General features: G+C 39.9%; 1 protein-coding gene across 1 annotated transcript in view; it reads right to left on the reverse strand.

Moving 5' to 3' along the window:
* LOC116888524 (ralBP1-associated Eps domain-containing protein 2) overlaps positions 1-11,922 on the reverse strand; it is a 54,373-nt gene extending 42,451 nt beyond the window's left edge. Inside the window, exons 1-3 of the mRNA XM_032889822.1 lie at positions 11,747-11,922; positions 9,345-9,471; positions 3,834-3,931 (exon numbers count right to left, since the gene is read on the reverse strand). Of these exons, the coding sequence (XP_032745713.1) occupies positions 3,834-3,931; positions 9,345-9,471; positions 11,747-11,872 (351 nt within the window). The 5' untranslated portion in view covers positions 11,873-11,922. The remainder of the gene's footprint in view (positions 1-3,833; positions 3,932-9,344; positions 9,472-11,746) is intronic.
* Positions 11,923-21,125: the final 9,203 nt, after the last annotated feature.

Genomic DNA, 21,125 nt, shown 5'->3' on the forward strand with positions numbered 1-21,125 from the left:
TTAATCTCCCACCACCAAGAACCTTCACTTCAAATCTCATACCCATGACTAATTCAAATTGGCATTTTGCTTTCTGTAACATGGAGTCCAGCCAAACTAGACTGACAGGCACAAGAAGGAAGCGTAAGCGCTGAAGAAAGGAAAAGACACCCACCACAAAAACCACACACAGCCATCCTGGGCAAGAAAGGTCCTAGCTGGCATCCTGAACAGAAGGCCATGCTTCACCCAGGGGGTAGGAGGACGAACAGACACAGAGAGGGTCAGAATGGCAGACTGCTGGGATACATTGCTAAATGCATACCCAGACATTAACGCATCAGAAAAGAGAAAGAACTCTTGTGGAGTTAGGCTAGGCCTGGGCAGAACCTGTTTTGCTTTGTTTTTCCTGTGCTTCCTTCCAATGGTCAGTTGTTGCCAAACACCTATATCCAGCCTCAGCTCTCCCCAAAATTCAGACCCACAGAAACATAGAACTCTTGTTCACCTCCTCTGGGCTGTCTCAAAATCTCCATTCCTGGCATCCAACACTGAACTTAAAACTGGGATTTTTTCCCCAGTACCACTGTTTCTTCCACTGCTTCCTGACTTAACAGATGATATTACCACCCCCCCATCCAGTTCCCTGAGCCAGTAGTTGAGGAAGGGTGTCCGGTGTTTGAACCTAGTCCATCCACTTCCCACCTGATCTTTGGAAAACTCAATTACACATATACACCTTAGACTTTGTCATCTAAAATGGAAGTTAAAGTGTTATCCTAGAAGACAGCTTTGAGCACTGAGTCTATGTGCACAAAATTCTAAGCACATAGAAAATGTCTTTGTACATGTAGTTCTGTCTGCTTTCTTATCTGTTCTCGATCCTTACCACCTTACCTGGCTAATACCTGTTATCCTTCCCACTTCACTTATGTGACTCCCCAAAAAGCCTTCTTTGACTAACCTTTGTCTGCAACTCTACATTATATTTATTCTACTGCTGTTTTCTGCCTTCAACGTGCAGCACAATTTTCATTCACATCATATACTATCTAACCATATGTTGTCTTCATGATGGCTTGATTAATAATTGTGTCCTACAATAGCCTGAAAGTTCCATTGGGTGGGGCCTATTGGTGGCATACATCATTTAATACAGTATCTGGTACTTCATAGGTATTCACTAAGTATTTGTTAAATAGAGGGTTTAAGAAGCATATCTCTCAGCAGAAAGGAAACCTAGTGATTAGAAGACAAATCACAGAGCACCAATCCAAATAAGGGATCATGGCCCTGCTTCCAGAGTGCTTGACAGGAAGGGCCCGGTGAGCCCCGCCCTAGCCCTGTGAAGCTGAAGATTCACTGCTAAATTTGACCAATGTTCCACACATTCAAGAGTTCCTCTCTACAGAACGTACTCTGCAGGAACCTGCAGGCCACACCTCGGAGAGTTCTGAGAGGAATGCCTCCAATCCCTTCCCTAATGTAAACATGCCTCCCAAATTCATGAAGTTCTAGTGATTAAAGGCATATATTTTTATACCATGGGATCTCTAAAACATAGCCAAGTACTACATCTAAATCAGCTGAAGAAACAATCTTCCATTACAACTTGAGGGTAAAACTCATCTGTATTGGCCTTAAAGGAGAATGTCTTTGTTTTCTTCTCTTTTCTTTCTTTCCCTTTCTTTCTTTCTTTCTTTTCTTTTTTTTTTTTTTGAGTTAGGGTCTTGAATTTTTGAACTTGACTTTGAACTGACTATGTGCTCAAGGATGACCTTGAACTCCTAATATTCCTGACAGGGTATTCTCTCAAATAACAGACCTTCAAGAATACTTTTCACATAAGGATGTAGTGCAGTAGTAGAGTTTTGCCTGGCATATAAAGCCATGGGGTCCAACCCCAGCAACACACACACACACACACACACACACACACACACACACAGAGGGGTGAACTTATAATACCTAATGTCTGTTTATGATGTAATCTAGTCTTCATGTAATATGGAACTTTAATGTTGAGCTAAGTGTTTAATGCTCAGGCTTTGATACTGAATTCTGCTAGACTCAGATTCTGGCTCTGCCACATACTAGGTAGAATGAAATCTCAGACTTGCTGCTTTGACCTCTCTCAGTTATATAGCTATACTAATAGAGACAGCAGTGCCTAGAGCTTATAATTATAGGAGAAATTAAATATATCACATATGGCTTAATGGCTATCTTTTAGAGAGTTCTTTGCAAACAGAATACTACTTTAAGATCAAATCCTGTTTTGTGTCTAACAGTGTCCTACAACCAGAAGCCATTCACTGAACTTGAGGATCTTCTGCAGACTGTTTATTCTCTTCTGAACTTCTTTGTGGGTGTGTCTGACTCCACTCTTCTATTCTGAGTAGAGCTGCCTGTACAGAAATGGTCCTTCTTCCTGATTTCCACAGTTGAACCATTATACAACCCCCCCACCTACTTCCTTTTGTCTTTCATGTTAAATAATAAACCTACATTTTGGATAGATTTCCCCCATGTAGTACACACACACACACACACACACACACACACACACACACACACACACACACACCTTTCTTTAATAATACACCATCTCCAAAAAGAACTTAGACATAGTACACAAGGCAACGGCTATGAATGTAAGGGAAACAGCTCTTTATCTGAAGGAAAACACTAAAGAATTAGAAGCTGAAAGTATCAAGCTATGATGTGACCAGAAGAAAGTTATAGCATTGTATTTGTACCATAACATTTTATACATTACATGCAAAAAGTAGAACTTGCTTATACTTACACATGAATTGCTATTCAAATGGCATTGTCTGAGGCACTGAGAGAATACAGAACTACTGCAGCCTTTCAAACGCTTACCACATAATTGGAGACATACAGCAAATGGAAAACAGTTAATTAGGCATTAAACAAGTAGTAATAAAGAATAAGGCAAATACGAGACAAGCTGCTGCAGAAAATGTGAAGCTCTACTGAAGAAGGTGCTCCGTGATTAAGTAAATAAAGGGGTAGGGATGCTTTAGAAACAATGAAGATCAAGAGACAACCTCTAGTTTATTCTACACACTGTAAGGGAGAGAAACAAGGGAAAATTAAGAAAATATACAAGCAAAAAAAGTGTAATCTTTGAATGAGGGGGTAGTTTTTTTCCCTTTCTTGAAACAAAATAGTAATCAAAAGCCATGCTCGTCAATAGAAGACAATGAACTATATCTGACTGGAAAGCAGAAGGATGGAATATTTGGGAGGAAGAAAATCAAAAGGAAGGATGTAGGGAACAGGAAAGGGTCATGGGGAATACAAACACAGTAATAGATACGTGCGTGAGTGTGTGAGTGTGTGTGTGTGTGTGTGTGTGTGTGTGTGTGTTACAGTGAAGCTAGGCATGCCTCAGATACACGAGCAGTTTGAGATGATCTTAGTGAGATTCTCCCTACCCAACAGAAGAAAAACTATCAAAATGAAGCCCCTTACTTCATGTGCCAACGGCAAAATAATAATTTTAAATGCCATATATGTTTCAGGGTATTCTTTATAATAGTTATTTTCATTTTTAAGTAAGTGTATGCATATGTAGTGTGGATGGGTATGTGCACATGCATGCAACTACCTATGGGAGCCAGAAGAGGGTGTTGAACTCCCTGGCGCTGGAGTTACAAGTAGTTGTATGCTGTCTATGTAGGTACTTGGACCTGAGCACTGATCCTCTGCAAGAGCAGCAAATGCTTGTGATTACTGAGCCATATCTTCATCCCTAAATGACAAATCTCCACAGTTTAAACTTTCTCCCAATTCAGTCATTGATGTAGGCCCACATCAACACTTACCCGAATAAGAGATGCCTGACGACGTAAGGGTTTGGTTCCTGGACCCTCTGATGAGGGTCCTTCAGGCTGGCCAATGGGCTGCCTACTTTCATATGGAGCTGAAAAACAAAAGAAAATGCTAGCAGGGTATACAAAGATTCTATTTCAAAATTATCATCTCACACTCAAGCTGGTGTAGCAGGTGCTTTTCATGAAAAAGGTAATAAAGGAATTGGAACATATAATCTGAGAGCTACCTAAGACTCACAAATCTTGATCCTTTTACCTCCATAAATTCACTAAACAATCTAAAGACATTTAACCAATACCATGATAAGACCAAAAGGATTCACATCAGGTTAAGGTTAGGAATAAGGCAAGAGGATGATGCAGTGAGAGCCACAGCTGACATTTAGAAAGAGAGTCAACAGTACAAAATGTGTCATAATTCAAGTATTCATTGTTTATTGCTGGGGTTTTTTGGGGGGGTAGTAATCTTGAACCACGGGTAGTAGAGCTCACTTTTGTGTTCATTGATGGTTTTAAAGGAAGTGATTTTAGGCTAAATTGAATACTGGCTGTAGGTGAGAATTAAACCAAGGCCTCATTTGAATACTCAGACCTTCCAGCAGGATAAACTCTATCTAGGGACGGGCTGTACTTTGCCTGGATGGCTGATGTGCTATTTTGACTTCCTCCTTCTTTTCATCTAGTGGGATCAAACCTGAAGCATGTCGTGCACTACTGCCATTGGATCCCCTATCACTTAAAAACCAATGAATCCAGACACCAGTTGCTTCTTTTACCAATGTAATGCAAAAGTTTACATTCATTTGGGGAGAGAAAAATAAAGGGGAAAAATAGCATTGGGTTTAAAAAATGAATTAGGAATGAGTAAAACTTAACTGTACAAGTTGAAAACTCAGGAATCCAAAAAAGTATTTCCCCCTAATTGAGTTGTACATTTCATTCCTCCCAATTAAGCACAGGAACTACACTATCATTTTTTATGGAAAGGAAATTGAGACTGGAATGTACTGCCTATTTGACGTGAGCTTAATGTTTATACATATCATCAATACATACATAAAAAGTATCATTTTGTTGGGGATTTATCTCAGTGGTAGAGCGCTTGCCTAGCAAGCACAAGGCTCTGGGTTCGGTCCCCAGCTCCGAAAAAAAAGAAAAGAAAAAAAAGTATCATTTTACTTTGAGTATTTGGATGTTTTACCTTCATGTATGCCTATACAACATGTGTGTGCTTGAAGCCCATGGAGACCAGAAAAAGGGCACTGAATTCCCCAGACCTGGAGTTATGGAGAGCTGCAAGCTTCATTATGGGTGCTGAGAACTGAACCCAGGTCCTCTGGAAGATCAGTCAGTACTCTTAATCAATGAATAATTCTCCAACCCCAGAAGATAACATTGTAGATGAACTTTCTCTGTGCTCTGTATTTATGAACACTTCCAGTAGGAAAAGGAGTTTCCTCAATTTTTTTATTTTGCAATGATTTTTTTAATTAAGTTTTCTGAGAGCTAGAGAGATGACTTATTGGTTTAAGAGAACTGGTTTCTCTTTCTGAGGACCAAGTTCAATTCCCAGCACCCACATGGTAGTTCACAACCACCTATAACTCCAATTCCAGGGGATCCAACACCCTCTTCTGGTCTCCACCAGCACCATATAACATTTCATGTATGAACACACATGCAGGCAAAACACTTGCAAACATTACATAAAAATAAAGGTGAGTTTTTTTAAATAAAAAGTAAGGCTTGTAATTCTTTTAAAATTATAGATAAATACTAAAATCTAGTTAAAAGTTATAAATACCTCCCTATTTAAATTTATTCAATTCATCATATAACCCCCAAAGAAAATTAATATGAACTTTGAACACTAAAACTTAATGTTATGATTTACTATAAAAATAAATGGTTTTCTTCTTTACTGTACAGAATGTAAAACCAAGGATACAAAAATGAATAAATGCATTATATATTTATTATTCTAATAAATAACCAAATTATTTTAAATGATTTTACTACCTTTAAAATAAGTTTCTAAGCCACAAAAAAAGAATGATATTCTATATTCCTTTTATTTCCAGAACACATAATAATGGCCCTGCCAATATGGTAACAAGACAGTTAAATATAACCAGCTCTAACAGAAAGGAGAAATTATCACCCAAAATGAAACCATTTCTCATCTCTGTGGGCTAACACTTTGAGGACTTAAAATATATAAACTGCTTCTTCTGTAACTTACTTATAAATAAGATTGGGTGGTGAGCAGAGATGGCTGTTATGATACCACATTTAGCATGGTTTGATGGTTTTAAAATAAAGAATGTACAACAATAACACATCAAGAACACCCAACAGGCTGGACTAGGGTGCATGCCTGTAAGCTTAACAGGCAGGAGGCTGGACTGGTACTCATGAGACCCTGTCTCGAAAAAGAAAGTAGAGAAAAGAAAGGAAAGAAAAGGAATAGGACAGAAGGAAGGAAGGAAGGAAGGAAGGAAGGAAGGAAGGAAGGAAGGAAGGAAGGAAGGAGGGAAAGAGAGAATAAAGGAAGTGAAGAAGGAAGAAAGAAACAAAGAAAGCAACAAACCATTCAAGCTCACAACTACATTTTGCATTTCTTCCTAGCAACTAGAACACCAAATTATAACAGATTAAAATATCTAAATGATTGTCTGGCAATGCATTTAGTGTATTTCAGAACCTACTAGGAGTACATATAAATGTAAAACTACAAAAGAGAATTTCATAGATAGTACATAATCCAAGTCTTCAATGCATTGTTCAACCTATAGGCAAGCATTTTCCTCTGACAATTAAGTTTTTTTCCATGTTGATGGGACCACAATAAACCCTTCATATCAACTGAATCTTACCAAAAAGTTTTAAGCACAGCATGCCAAAGCTAGGATCCTAGTGCTCATAAGTTCTAATGAAACTCATGGACCTGGACTTCCCGTAATAGGGTTCATCTACCACTCAATGGAGACCATAGGGGAAGAGAGTACCATGTGAACCTCAGCTCAAATCTGTTACCTATAGGGATCTTAACATGGAGAGACAGATGTATTTTACCAGTCAGGCTTCAATGAAAACTCAGCTAGACAGAAGCTCACTTAAGACAGACAGGTTCTTCTTCTACTATGGGGAAAGGCTGGGTTGGCCAAGGCTGCCTGTGGGTATCTAAACCAGCCATCTATCTAAGGAATGTGCTCTGTTTAGCTACATGTACAAGAAAGCTGATAATCAGGCCAGCAGCAATCTGATTTCTGCCTTGTTCCTCAATTCAACCTAAACTCAGGGAAAAGGCGCATTTTATTTAGTGCCTTAACTCTCTTCCTTATCAAATGAAACCCAAAATATGCAAGTCAAAAGCAAACCAAGTAATTCTTCAATTCCTTTACAAGAGGTTTCACGTGGAAGTAGACACATCATCTTTCTCCAAGGAGAGGACTGTTTTTTAGAACCCTGAAGATGTCATTACTCTGAAGTTCAGGTTCAAAATGGAACTGTGGCTGTTTTTTATACCCCTACCCAAATATTCTACTCCTAAGTGTCAAGGAAATGACAATGTAAGTCATAAAGAGACTCATGAACAAATATTGATGGTATCCTTTTTCATAATAGCCGAATACTACAGAGTGCCCAAATGTTCATCAACAGGAGAAGGACCATTAATCCTTGATTATCCTTTCAATGACACCTTCTGAATAATAAGATGAAAGGAACTATCGACACAATGATAGGAATTTGACTGTTACATTGAGAAGACAGCAGACACAAGTAGGGTAAGTCTGCACATTTCCTTTTGCATAAAGTTATAGAAGCAAAACTAATCAAAAATGATAGAGGGTCTAACAGTGCTGCATTTCGGGGTAGGATGTGGTTAGAAAGAGGCATGTGCACTGCAATGGGATGGTTTTACGTCACTGGTACCTACATGAGCATAGCCATTTGTTAACATTTAAATACTTAAATATGTGCACCTTGTCATACACAGATTCTACTGTTTTCAAAGAAAATATAAAAATGAACGAGGGCATACAGAGCCTTGCCATCAATTCCTCAAAGTCCAGAAAGGATGGAAGCAGGCTGTGTCTTCAGTGCTGCAGGGATGGGAGCCCGCTTAGCACAGGATAGAGCAGGAAATAGAGGACACAAACAAGGTAGAACTTAATGACAGGCTGACTTAATAGAATACAGATGGATTTACCTGTGGACTAAACATTAATTTCTAAGCCCAAATTAGATTTGAAATAGAAGAAACAATTGTACTTCTTTCTTAAAAGGCAAATCATTCAAGGGAAAGTACTACAAGAGGGAAATGAATTCTCAACCCTGTGCAGTTCCATACACCAATGAGCTAGATGATTTTCAGGAGAACTTTTTATCTATTAGGAAGACTATCTTGCATTTCATAGGATGTATATGAGTTTACATTCATATTCCCACTGAATCTTTTTTAACACCCTCATCGCTGTTTTTAAAAGAAAAAAATACGGTTCATTGAAGCTCAATGGTTTGCTTAAAGTCATTCAGGGACCTCCCATACCCAACCTTCTGGTTCTAACCCAAAGCTCTTTTCATAACCTGCTTTTCTCAGCAAAAGGACAGCATCTCTTTAGTTTAACCTAGAATATCGTTTTATTTCTGTGACCCTCGAGAAGTCATTGCTTTTTTTTCTAATGCAGCAAAATCCTGCAGAAACTGAGTCATTTCCTCCAAATCCCACAAGTTGGGCAGGGGGCTACAGGACATTCTACTCTAGAATACATTTAACCAGTCATTATCTGAAACTAGGGATGCAAACCACAGAAGAGCAAGGTGCTGCAGTGAATTTATGGACTTTCATACATTGCAGTCTGGGCAGCCAACTCTGCAAGTCATCCTGAGGACTAAGTCCTGCATTTTACCCCCAGAAATCACCAAGAGAGCATAAATCTGAGCAAGGAGACAGCCCCATAACTGTGCATGCTTCATGTTTCTCAGCAAAACACTACCGTTAGCATTTCCTGTATCCTTATCCTAAAACATAGAAGCTCAGTATTTTCATTTATGTCCCCACTCCTTAAAGATTGGGTCAACTCCTTTGTTTTTTGCATAGTTATATTTTTTAAAGAATTTTCATAAAAGCAGTTTACTGAGTAAATATGTTTAGTGTCCTTGCAGAAGGAAATGACACTTCTCATAAAAATACAACCCTTTACATGCTACATTTCTTTAACGCTTTTTGAATATGAAATATTAAATCATCTAAATAGTTGTTTACAAGTCTACAGACAAACCAGCTTCCAGACTAGGAAACAAAGCATTACTGAGAGATGTTTAATTTCATTAAAAAAAAAAAACTTTGCTTGAAAATATAAAATGAAATTGAGCCATGTTTCCAAAGACAAGAGTAATTAAATCAGGAAATTAAGCAGCTGGTGGCATTGCTGCCTGGTAGATTAAGAAGACTCTAAGACATGGCTTGTGACAGCTGGCCCCCTGGTCGCCTCTTACCTGGATGCATCTGTTCTGTGCCGATCCGCAGTTTGCTGTAGCCATGGCTCAAGGGCACCCTCTGGTAATGAGGCGGGGAAGAAGGAGGGGAAGCGAGGGGTGACATCGTGGGAGTCGGTGTTTCCTGCTTCAAAGAACCAGAGCAGAGTTCAGAGGCAACCACTGGAGAAGCCTGGCATTCTGAGCTGCAGTTTAAGAAGCAAATGTGACTACGGCTGGTGACCTGGCTGATTTAACAAATGGGGAGAAATGTTTCCTCAAAAATGCAGCATAGCAAAAAGGTAATATCAAATATTCATTCAAAAGGCACCCAGAGAATACAGTCTCGCCAGTGCTGTGCTACCTAAATTACTAATACCAGCCTGAAATGCTCTCAGTTAGCCCAATAATATTTTCCTCTGGAAAATGAAAGACACTGATCACATGAAAGAATATTCATAAACCTCAATTGTGAACAGATTCCATTTTCATTCAGTTAATGAATTAATGAGTCTTCCTTTTTAAGATTCCTATTTACTGAGTTTGTATTCAACAAATATAAATCCAGAAAATGCAATAAAATTTGTACTTTAAATGTTTAATGTTTAACGGTGGGTATTCTTAGAGCTTATTAGACAAAATTAAATCTTGGGGAGTTCTTTCACAGTGAGAGACTCTAAAACATAGCCACTCCATCTAAGATGCTCCAAAATACTAAGAGAGATGAAAACCTTCACAATACAATTGGATTGAATCCCAACTCAACTATGAATGTGATACAGGACTCTAGGCCAGATAAACAGCCTGGGCCTGCTTACTAGATTTGGCCCTCCTCCTCCTCCTCCTCTTCCTCTACCTCGTCCTCCTCTTTTTATTTATTTAAGGACTACCAATAGACTGTAAGTGTGAGGTACCCAAAGAACAGAGAAATGATACTTTTTATAACCCTGAGACTATATTGGATTGTTTAATTTAATAACAAATCCATGATCTGTGATAAGACCTGGAAACTTTCCGGGGAATCTACCATTGCGAGACAGTGTGTCCTCAGTCCTCTCCAAATGCTGATAGACTCATACCAAAGTATACTGACTACAAATTCCTGTGTCTTTGTAATATGCCACTTAAATGATTAACGCAACCTTACATTGGAGTTGTTTAACAAAATGAGATACAGCTCTTTTAATTATAAACATCAAACTTTGGCCAGGCATGATGAAGCACACCTGTAATTCAGCATTCAGAAGGCAGGAAGACCAGGTAAGTCTGATGCCAGCTTGGGGTATACAAGACAAACCCCGTGTGTCAAAAAGTAAATAAAATAAAGAAACTTGCAACTTTGAATATCCAAGACCATCAAAGTAAGCCATGTATGCTAACTTTCTTTTTAAAAAAGATTTATTTATTTTATGTCTGTGAGTACACTGTTGCTGTCTTCAGACACACCAGAAGAGGGCATCAGATCCCATTACAGATGGTTGTGAGCCACCATGTGGTTGCTGGGAATTGAACTCAGGACCTCTGCTGAGCCATCTCTCCAGCCCCATATGCTAATTTTCTAATATAACCATTGAATATTCATTGTATTTTAAAACATCTTGATTCAATTCTTCCTAAAATATAGCATGTTCCTTTACCTTACAGAAGACACTGCTGAATATAATCTGATTCTCTGAACGTCTCTTTATCAAAAGAGTGAGTTATACATGATGACTGTTTCTTCCTGATGAGCGCACTCTAATGGCATCCATTTGTCTTCATTAATTACCACCTGATGACTGCAATCAAGCCCATCCTCCCTATTCTGGTTCCAAGCCTGGTAAGTAGGTAATAGCATTTGCAGAGATGTTGTTCTACATATGTTTCCCAGGAAAAGATTCCCTGATTTTAAAAAAAAGAGTTTAGTAAACATAGATTTCCAGGTCTCTTTACAATAATAGAACCTGCCTGTTAATATACATTCTAAATTTCCAAGACTGAGTTCGTCTTTCCCATAAGAATGGGATATGAGGACATACTTTCCAACCATTTTGATCATAGACTCCTTTGGAGCTTCTTTTTGGAGGGGGGGCACTTGCTTTAGCTTTGTTATTTGTTCCCACGTTGTATTAGAAGTTGCATGTCAATGAACCTATTTAGAAAACCACTGACCTAGATAAATCAAATAAGTAGATTAGATCAATGGTACTATTTGAGGCGCAAGTCTACACTAAGGCAGATTCTAAAGGGCCAGTGGGTGGCTAGCAGTAATTCCTATGTGTCAGCTTCTTTTCCTGCAAGAAAACTTTCCTGGCTCACTTCCAAGTCTGTAATTGTGTTCCAGATGGCAATATTTGCTGGGAGTTTGGCAACAGACAAGAGGCTGTGCTACATGAGGCCTCACGGTCAGAATCAAATGAATGTGCCAAATCGGACACCTTTACCTGTTTCTCCTCATCATCCAGTCTTTTGAAGGAATTTTTCTCGGATGTTAAGTACGGAATCTGAACCTTCGTTCCATGCAGCTCAGCTGGGTTCCCAACCCGCATCTCAGCATCATTCTTCGACATCACAAAGCGAGGCAGAGGCAGTTCTTTAGAAAGAGAAGGAGAAAAGCTTAAGTGAGGCTTTACCCTAAAACTGTAAAACGGGGAGCTCGGTGGCCCAAAATAAATCAATTTAAGGGAAAATTCCAGAGCACTAAATATAGTTTAAATTTTCATTCAGGCACAATGGAGCCTTCTATAATAATGTCACAAGAAAGAAATGTAACGCTTAACCAAGGTATTCCAGCATAACGTTTTTCCATGCTGCTAAATCATCACAGAAAAAATTCAGAGTTGGGACTAGCTCCCACTTGATCCTGACAAAAAAAAAAGGATGTGAAATTTTATCAAAACAAGAGGCAACGATAGCAAGCAAAGCTTATAAATGCTTAAATATACCAGATGCAGTGTTAGGGGACTGCAAATACCAACCCATTCATCTTCACAGCAATTCTGTAAGATAAACTAGCATTAGCAACTCCCTCTACAGCTGTAGAGACTGATGGGAAGAAGCTACATACTGTCTCCCAGAACCACACAACTCACCTCTGGGCAAGACACAGTTTGAACCCAAGCAATCTGGTGCTTGCCAGTGACCTACATTAATGACCCCCATTCCTGGGGCAAACTTACTAGGTTAAATAGTTCCCCACTCAATATAATTCGTTTTTTGAATTTTCACACTCAATCTCTGTTTGCTTTGTTGATAAAGTATTATGCAGTCAGAGCAATTATTCTAACATTTAGCCAGATTCCAAAGTCAAAACCACTGGCCACTCACAGTGCAAAAATGGTCTGCCTGGTATATTTACTTATCTTTCAAATTCTGACAAACTATTCTGAAAATGAAAATGATTCTTTGGCATGCTTCTAGTTCTCAGCACAGCAGGTCACACACAAGCATGTGACACAAAGATCCACACAAATAAGGATAATGCTGTGGATTAGACATAATGATTTGCATCTGTAGCCATTGTGCCAGATAATTCCCAGTGTGCCTATGCACTTCTGTCATCCCTCCACTCCAAAAACACAGCTGTGCTTCCAAAGATGGATGCTGTGCTAAAGCCAGGAAACATCTTAGCAACAGCAAGTATGCTATTCCCCAGGCAAAGAAGGCCCCTGGTTCTCTAATATACACGTGTTTATTTTTAGTTGCTATGTCCACATTTGATTCAAAGAGGTAGGCAATTATGACAAATCCCTGTGTGATCAATCAGCTAAGGACCCAAGAGACATAAATAGATAAATCAATCCGAAAAACTTAAATCAAGACTCCTCTCTAAAGAAAGATAGTCACCAGTTTTAATGTTTGAATGTTTCCCAACGATGGGCAGCTCTCCAGCACTGAAGGCAGAAATGGATTTCAAAAGGAAAAAGGTAAAAAGAAACAGCAGAGTCTTGATGAGTCACACAGAAGCCCATTCTGTGGCTGTGTTCACAGAAATATCTCTTTCAGATGGGTTTCACAAATGGATGTAAAATATAGGACAAGAGCATACAAAATACTCTGTACTCGTCTGACCATGAAATTATCAGTCTATTTGAAATATTTCTTCAAGCAAAAATGTCAAGATGCTTGGTATCTATAAGCTCCCTGGCCAATGCATCTGGTCCAGAGAGCAGTGGAATGCACGCATAGCATTACAAGCATTAACAGCTGTACCCGGACTCAACAATACCCTTAAGGACACCGTCACTTCACACATTCCCCCACTTTGGCTATGGCATTTCTCCAGAATCCTTTGCCTAGGAAACAAGATTTTACCTCCAGATGGCCACCAGACAGTGAAAGACACAATAAGGCTGAATTCTTCCTGGACTTTCTTCAGTCCTGGGATTTCAAATAACTCTCGCTTAGCAGAATTGTAACTATATATCTTATCCTTGGCAATTCATGACAGTATTATCTCCCTGAAGCTGCTACAAGCTTGAAAAAAGGTAAAACTTCATGTCCTTGGTTTGAATATTTTTTGTCATCTGTATACTGCTTTTGATAGTGAAGCTCTATAGAAAGTTAATCAGTAAAGCACCTACTATACAGTGGTGCTTGGCAAATAATCACAAAAGGTTGTTTTGTAGTCACCGCTTAGACTCTTATACCCCAATCCTAATTAAATTAACACATGAAATACAAGGTAAGAACAGGAAGTGTTCTTAACTACCGTCTCTCCAGTGCCCTAAAACTTTTTGTTCAATGACTAAGGGCACTTTCTCTGCGAGCTTGAGGACCTGAGCAAAAAGGTAAGCAAAGACAGCCCCAAAGTCTTAGTGAATCATATAGAAGCCAGTACTGTGACTGCTGAAAGTTGTGTCTTACAGCTCAGTCTGCAAAATGGACGTAAAACACAGACAAGAGTATACAAAATACTTTCTACCATGGACTGCCCGTGAAGAGATAGGTCCACTTCAAATGTTTCTTCAGGAAAATAAAAGCCAAAAGATGCTTGGTATCTATAAGCTCCCCCCAATGCATCTGGTCCAGAGCAATGGAATACCAAAGTATTACAAGCATTAACAGCTGTACCCAAACTCCACAATACCCATAGGGACACTGTCACTTCACACACATTCCCCACTTTGACTATGGCATTTCTCCAGAATCATTTCAATTCCCAGAAATCTGTAAAAACTTGGGCATGGTTGTGTGTGCTTGTAACTCTAGCACCATGGAAGGAGATGGAAACATCCCAATGGATTGCTGACCAGCCAGTGTGGCTGAAAGAGCAAGCATTCTCCAATTCAATAAGAGATCCTGTCTCAAATCAATAAAAGTAGACTGCAGTAGATAATGACAGATGTCGTAAAAAAGATCAGAAAAAAAGAAAAAAATCAAACTGAAATAAGTTGGCCACAAAACCCGAATATTCTGATTCCACTACATCAAGAGTAGTAAAACACAAACAACTATAAAGCTGTACAGTAGTTATCAGAGAAAAGGAGTGACAGGGAATGAGTGTTGTTTAATCAGATTTTCCACTTTACAATGGGAGGTGGGAAATTTCTAGAAACTGCATGTATAAAAAAAAGTGAATAAACACTACTAAATTTCAAACATAAAATGGTTAAGATGGGAAATTGTATGCCATATGAATTTTATAACAAAAATTTTTTTAATTTTAGATGAAAATTTTAAAAGTCAAATTAATTTTTTAATCACTTTAACTCCCATATGATTTCAACATATGACATGAAATGGTGAAGGAAGTTGATATAGCACAGGGACATAAACACTCTGCCTAACATACTCAAAACCCTAGGTTTGATTCCCAGCACAGCCAAAATATAAACATAAATCAGTGAAATATTTTACATTTGTTTTTAGTGGAAACTCTTCAAACTCAAATGTAGATTTTCCTCTTACTGCATACCTCGATGCCTGTCACATTTTAGGTGTTCAGGAGACACACATGGCTCTTGCCCACCATACTGGAATGGATAAGCAACAAGGAAAATGGGTCACTATGGTCAGAACTCTGTACCTTAGTAAGAACTAGTATAATGTTAAATGTGATTAAATTAGTGAGTTTTGCTCAAATAATACAAGAGATTATTATATGTACTTATACTCTATATAGATCATTAAAATACACCACTTGAAGAGTTTTGACTTGCATAAATATGTGTGTATGTCAGAGAAAGGATAAGGAGAAAGAACCAACATATAAATTAAAATACCAAATTTTCTTTCCTGTGCCCTTACTCCTTTCCCCCACTGTCACTGTGTGGTTTCCTGGAAAGATCCAGAGACTTTACTAGATGCAGGAGTCAAAGATGGGCCAGCAAGATGGCTCAGCATGTAAAGATGCTTACCATCAAGCCTGAAGCCCTGAGTTTGATCTCTGGGACCCATGTGGTAGAAGGAAAGAGTCAACTCCCCAAAGTTGTCCTCTGACATCTCCACACATACTGTAGCATATATACCCAAGCACACACAACACGCACGCACACACATATGCCCCTAAATGTAATTTTGTTTATTTTTTTAAAAAATTAAAAATTCTACTGGAGAGTTCTATAACAAGCATAAATAAGGGTGAAAGTACTGTTCATAAGGGTTGGACATGACCTTGAGGAGGGAGGGCGCAAAAAAGTTGAGGCCAAAGGTATGCGTGGAGAAAAGGCCTAAAAACACAATTGGTCAGTCATCCAGTTGGGGATCATTATGCACGGGGGGATTTGTTCATAGGAAGGCTGAGAGGTTTGGCCAGAGTCCCACCAGGGAGGATCCCTGCCTTCAGCAGCTCTCTGCTCCCAGGCCCCCGGAGGGGGAGTTCCTGGCCCCCTGGTGGGCGGGCACCCTGAGGCAGCAGGCGGAGGAGACCTGCAACGCTGCCCACCTCTGCCCACATCCCTGGCCCAGGAGGATACCTTCGGCCTCTGGGTACCCGTGGGAGGAGCCCAGGAGCAGCAGATCCACTGCCTGAGACACCGCACCTGAAGGGACCGACCGGATAAACAGTTCTCTGCACCCAAATCCCGTGGGAGGGAGAGCTAAACCTTCAGAGAGGCGGACACGCCTGGGAAACCAGAAGAGACTACACGCTGCACACAGTACTGACCCCAGAGGAAAACAAAAGCTATCTGGAACCCTGGTGCACGGAACCTCCCGGAAGGGGCGGCGCAGATCTTCCTGGCTGCTGAGGCCGTGGAGAGCTCATAGGCAACACCCCGCGAGCAAACCTGAGCCTGGGGACCACAGGTAAGACAAACTTTTCTGCTACAAACGACTTGCCTGGTGAACTCAAGACACAGGCTCACAGGAACAGCTGAAGACCTGTAGAGAAGAAAAACTACGCGCCCGAAGGCAGAACACTCTGTCCCCATAACTGGCTGAAAGAAAACAGGAAAACAGGTCTACAGCACTCCTGAAACACAGGCTTATAAGACAGTCTAGCCACTGTCAGAAATAGCAGAACAAAGTAACACTAGAGATAATCTGATGGCGAGAGGCAAGCGCAGGAACCCAAGCAACAGAAACCAAGACTACATGGCATCATCGGAGCCCAATTCTCCCACCAAAGCAAACACGGAATATCCAAACACACCAGAAAAGCAAGATCTAGTTTCAAAATCATATTTGATCATGATGTTGGAGGACTTCAAGAAAGACATGAAGAACTCCCTTAGAAAAATACAGGAAAACATAAACAAACAAGTAGAAGCCTACAGAGAGGAGTCACAAAAATCCCTGAAAGAATTCCAGGAAAACACAATCAAACAGTTGAAGGAATTAAAAATGGAAATAGAAGCAATCAAGAAAGAACACATGGAAACAACCCTGGATATAGAAAACCAAAAGAAGAGACAAGGAGCTGTAGATACAAGCATCACCAACAGAATACAAGAGATGGAGAGAGAATCTCAGGAGCAGAAGATTCCATAGAAATCATTGACTCAACTGTCAAAGATAATGTAAAGCGAAAAAAGCTACTGGTCCAAAACATACAGGAAATCCAGGACTCAATGAGAAGATCAAACCTAAGGATAAAAGGTATAGAAGAGAGTGAAGACTCCCAGCTCAAAGGACCAGTACATATCTTCAACAAAATCATAGAAGAAAACTTCCCTAACCTAAAAAAAGAGAAACCCATAGGCATACAAGAAGCCTACAAAACTCCAAATAGATTGGACCAGAAAAAAACACCTCCGTCACATAATAGTCAAAACACCAAACGCACAAAATAAAAAGAAAAAGAATATTAAAAGCAGTAAGGGAAAAGGTCAAGTAACATATAAAGGCAGACCTATCAGAATCACACCAGACTTTTTTTTACAGAAACTATGAAGGCCAGAAGATCCTGGACTGATGTCATACAGACCTAAGAGAACACAAATGCCAGCCCAGGTTACTGTATCCTGCAAAACTCTCAATCAACATAGATGGAGAAACCAAGATATTCCATGACAAAACCAAATTTACACAATATCTTTCTACAAATCCAGCACTACAAAGGATAATAAATGGTAAAGCCCAACATAAGGAGGCAAGCTATACCCTAGAAGAAGCAAGAAACTAATCGTCTTGGCAACAAAACAAAGAGAAGAAAAAGCACAAAACATAACCTCACATCCAAATATGAATACAACCGAAGCAATAATCACTATTCCTTAATATCTCTCAACATCAATGGCCTCAACTCCCAATAAAAAGACATAGATTAACAAACTGGATACGCAACGAGGACCCTGCATTCTGCTGCCTACAGGAAACGCACCTCAGAGACAAAGACAGACACTACCTCAGAGTGAAAGGCTGGAAAACGACTTTCCAAGCAAATGGTCAGAAGAAGCAAGCTGGAGTAGCCATTCTAATATCAGATAAAATCAATTTTCAACTAAAAGTCATCAAAAAAAATAAGGAAGGACACTTCATATTCATCAAAGGAAAAATCCACCAAGATGAACTCTCAATCCTAAATATCTATGCCCCAAATACAAGGGCACCTACATACGTAAAAGAAACCTTACTAAAGCTCAAAACACACATTGCACCTCACACAATAATAGTAGGAGATTTCAACACCCCACTCTCATCAATGGACAGATCATGGAAACAGAAATTAAACAGAGACGTAGACAGACTAAGAGAACTCATGAGCCAAATGGACTTAACGGATATTTATAGAACGCTCTACCCTAAAACAAAAGGATATACGTTCTTCTCAGCTCCTCATGGTACTTTCTCCCAAAATTGACCATATAATTGGTCAAAAAAAGACCTCAACAGGTACAGAAAGATAGAAATAATCCCATAAATATATCGGACCACCAATGCTTCAAAACTGGTCTTCAATAACAATAAGGAAGAATGCCCACATACGTGGAAATTGAACAATGCTCTACTCAATGATAACCTGGTCAAGGAAGAAATAAAGAAAGAAATTAAAGACTTTTAGAATTTAATGAAAATGAAGATACAACATACCCAAACTTATGGGACACAATGAAAGCTGTGCTAAGAGGAAAACTCATAGCGCTGAGTGCCTGAAGAAAGAAACAGGAAAAAGCATATGTCAGCAGCTTGACAGCACACCTAAAAGCTCTAGAACAAAAAGAAGCAAATACACCCAGGAGGAGAAGGCAGAAATAAGGTATCTGTATTGATTTCAAGAACAATTCTAAAGTGTGAACCAGTTACAAACGTCATAACCGTGGATGTTCTTTGATTGTTTGCCAGGCGCTGCCAGGCTTTACCATTGTGTCACTGAAAGGCTGGTTTGATTGGTTGTGAGGTTGTTCCTTCAACTGTTTGATGTTTCCTGAGAACTGTGAAACTGACAGGTTTTCCTCAGCGTGTCTTGAGACTGGTGCAGGCTGATCGATGGGTCTCGAGATCTTGATCGCAGGCAGTGAATCTGCTCCTGGGCCCTCCTGCAGTGCCCAGGCCGTCTGGCAGGCCGAGATGGTGTTGCTGCCTGGGATGGGCCAGTTTTTGATGTGTGAGATCCAGGCCCAGGAGACAGTGACAGTGGAAAGACAAGGGCACAGGAAAGAAAAATTTGTTTAATTTATGGTTCTTCTCTTGTCATGACATACATATTTATGCAGTCAAACTCTTCGGTGGTTGAAATGCAATGCATTTGAGAGTGACACAAATTTTCATCTAAAAATTTGTTATGATTCCCATCATTTATGTTGAAATTTAATGTTGTGCAGTTCTAGAAATTTCCACCTCAGTTATTTGTGTTTCTTGATGAGGTTTGATTTGAACTGATTCACTGCTGGGTCGTGAACAAAAATTTTGAACTGGAAGTAGTTAAGAACTTCTGTGGGACAGAATCTGGTAACCTTTGTGTTGCCAAGCACCTGACCAATGACAAGGACAGCACCTTTCAACATGAGAATGAATATAGTTACAGATACCAACAATCCCAGGACTGAAAGGCCAGGCTCAGCCTTGTGACAGTAAATGCTGTTCCTAGAGCAAAAGGATTCTGGAGAAATGCCATGAGAGTGAGAATGTGAGCAATGCAGGTGTGTCGAGCCTGGCTGCTGTGCGTGCATTCCTGGACGTGTGATGCAATGTGAGTGAATCATGTGATTGAGACTGTCATGATGTTTTGTGCAGGCAGCAAGCAGTGCCCAGAGTCGTGTGAAACCAGATTGCCAGGTTCAAACTGTGGGAACGTGGCTGAAGGAGTTTGTAATGGTTTATCTTACAGGCCCAACAATGGGCCTGTGAAATTGATTTGAGAGTGTGCGTTGGAAGCCAGCAATGTGCATCTGGGCCAGGCAGTCAGAGAACACTGCTGGGAAAAAGCGACACATAGAGTACTGCTATGCCCCACTGTTCAGACTGTCTAGAGTCGTGAGACTCTAAATGGAGATTCATTGTTTGTCTGACTAATACGGCGATGAACAAGTAACAGAAGCTAAGCAATTCAAAAACTCAAGAGTCTATGATAGTTGAAGCTATGGGAAGACGAACTCAGGCTTGGAGACAGGAGGATGAGCGGTGGTGTGGTGTGAGACAGATGGATGACGTTCAGAAAGAACGTGCTTATTTAGGAGAATGTTGCTGATAGTTATGAAAGGTGGCATGGGCTGTCAGCAGGTCTGGTGGCTGAGAGTCTTTAAAGGATTGTATGCGTAACTGCTGGAAACAGTGTGGATATTCAAGTTGCAAGACCTCTTTATTTATTGCTGACACCGAGTTCTGGAATTGCTCGTCATGCTGACAGACTGATGTTTGTAAAGAGCTGTATCACAGATCAGGTTCTCATTTGGTGCCTGATCTGATGAAGGAGAGGAGGAGGAGGAGCTGGGCCAGGCTGGGATGAGTTCAGTGTGTGAGGTTTTTGAGAGCATTGAGAGTGGGATTTGAAAGGAAGACTCAGAAGGAGCTGAGCTGGTGACAATTTGTGCAGGGCCAGCTGTGCTGAAATGAAATTCTGCGTGAAAGTCTGAAAGCAGGTTATGAAGCTTTGGGACAGAACCAGAAGGTTGGTCAGTGGGAAGTTCTAGCTCGATGAACTGCACAGTTGAAATTTCCTGTTTGAACGATGAATTTCTTGACACTTAGAAATATTTGGTGAAAACGACCACAGTTGAACCTGAACTCAGGTATTTCAAGGTCAAGCTGATCCTGGGTTTGTGAGTGGTCCAGTTGCCTGGAACCAGATGCATTGAGGATATGTGAACAATATTGAATATTTAATCTTGTTATATTTATTCTGAGACCCTTGGGAAGAATGCAAGAATGATTGTGACTTGATTGTTGTAAAGGTAAAATTCTGAAAATCATAGCGTGGGTTTGGTGTTCAGGATTCATGTT

The sequence above is a fragment of the Rattus rattus genome, chromosome X (genome assembly GCF_011064425.1).
Source record: "Rattus rattus isolate New Zealand chromosome X, Rrattus_CSIRO_v1, whole genome shotgun sequence".
Classification (NCBI taxonomy): domain Eukaryota; kingdom Metazoa; phylum Chordata; class Mammalia; order Rodentia; family Muridae; genus Rattus; species Rattus rattus.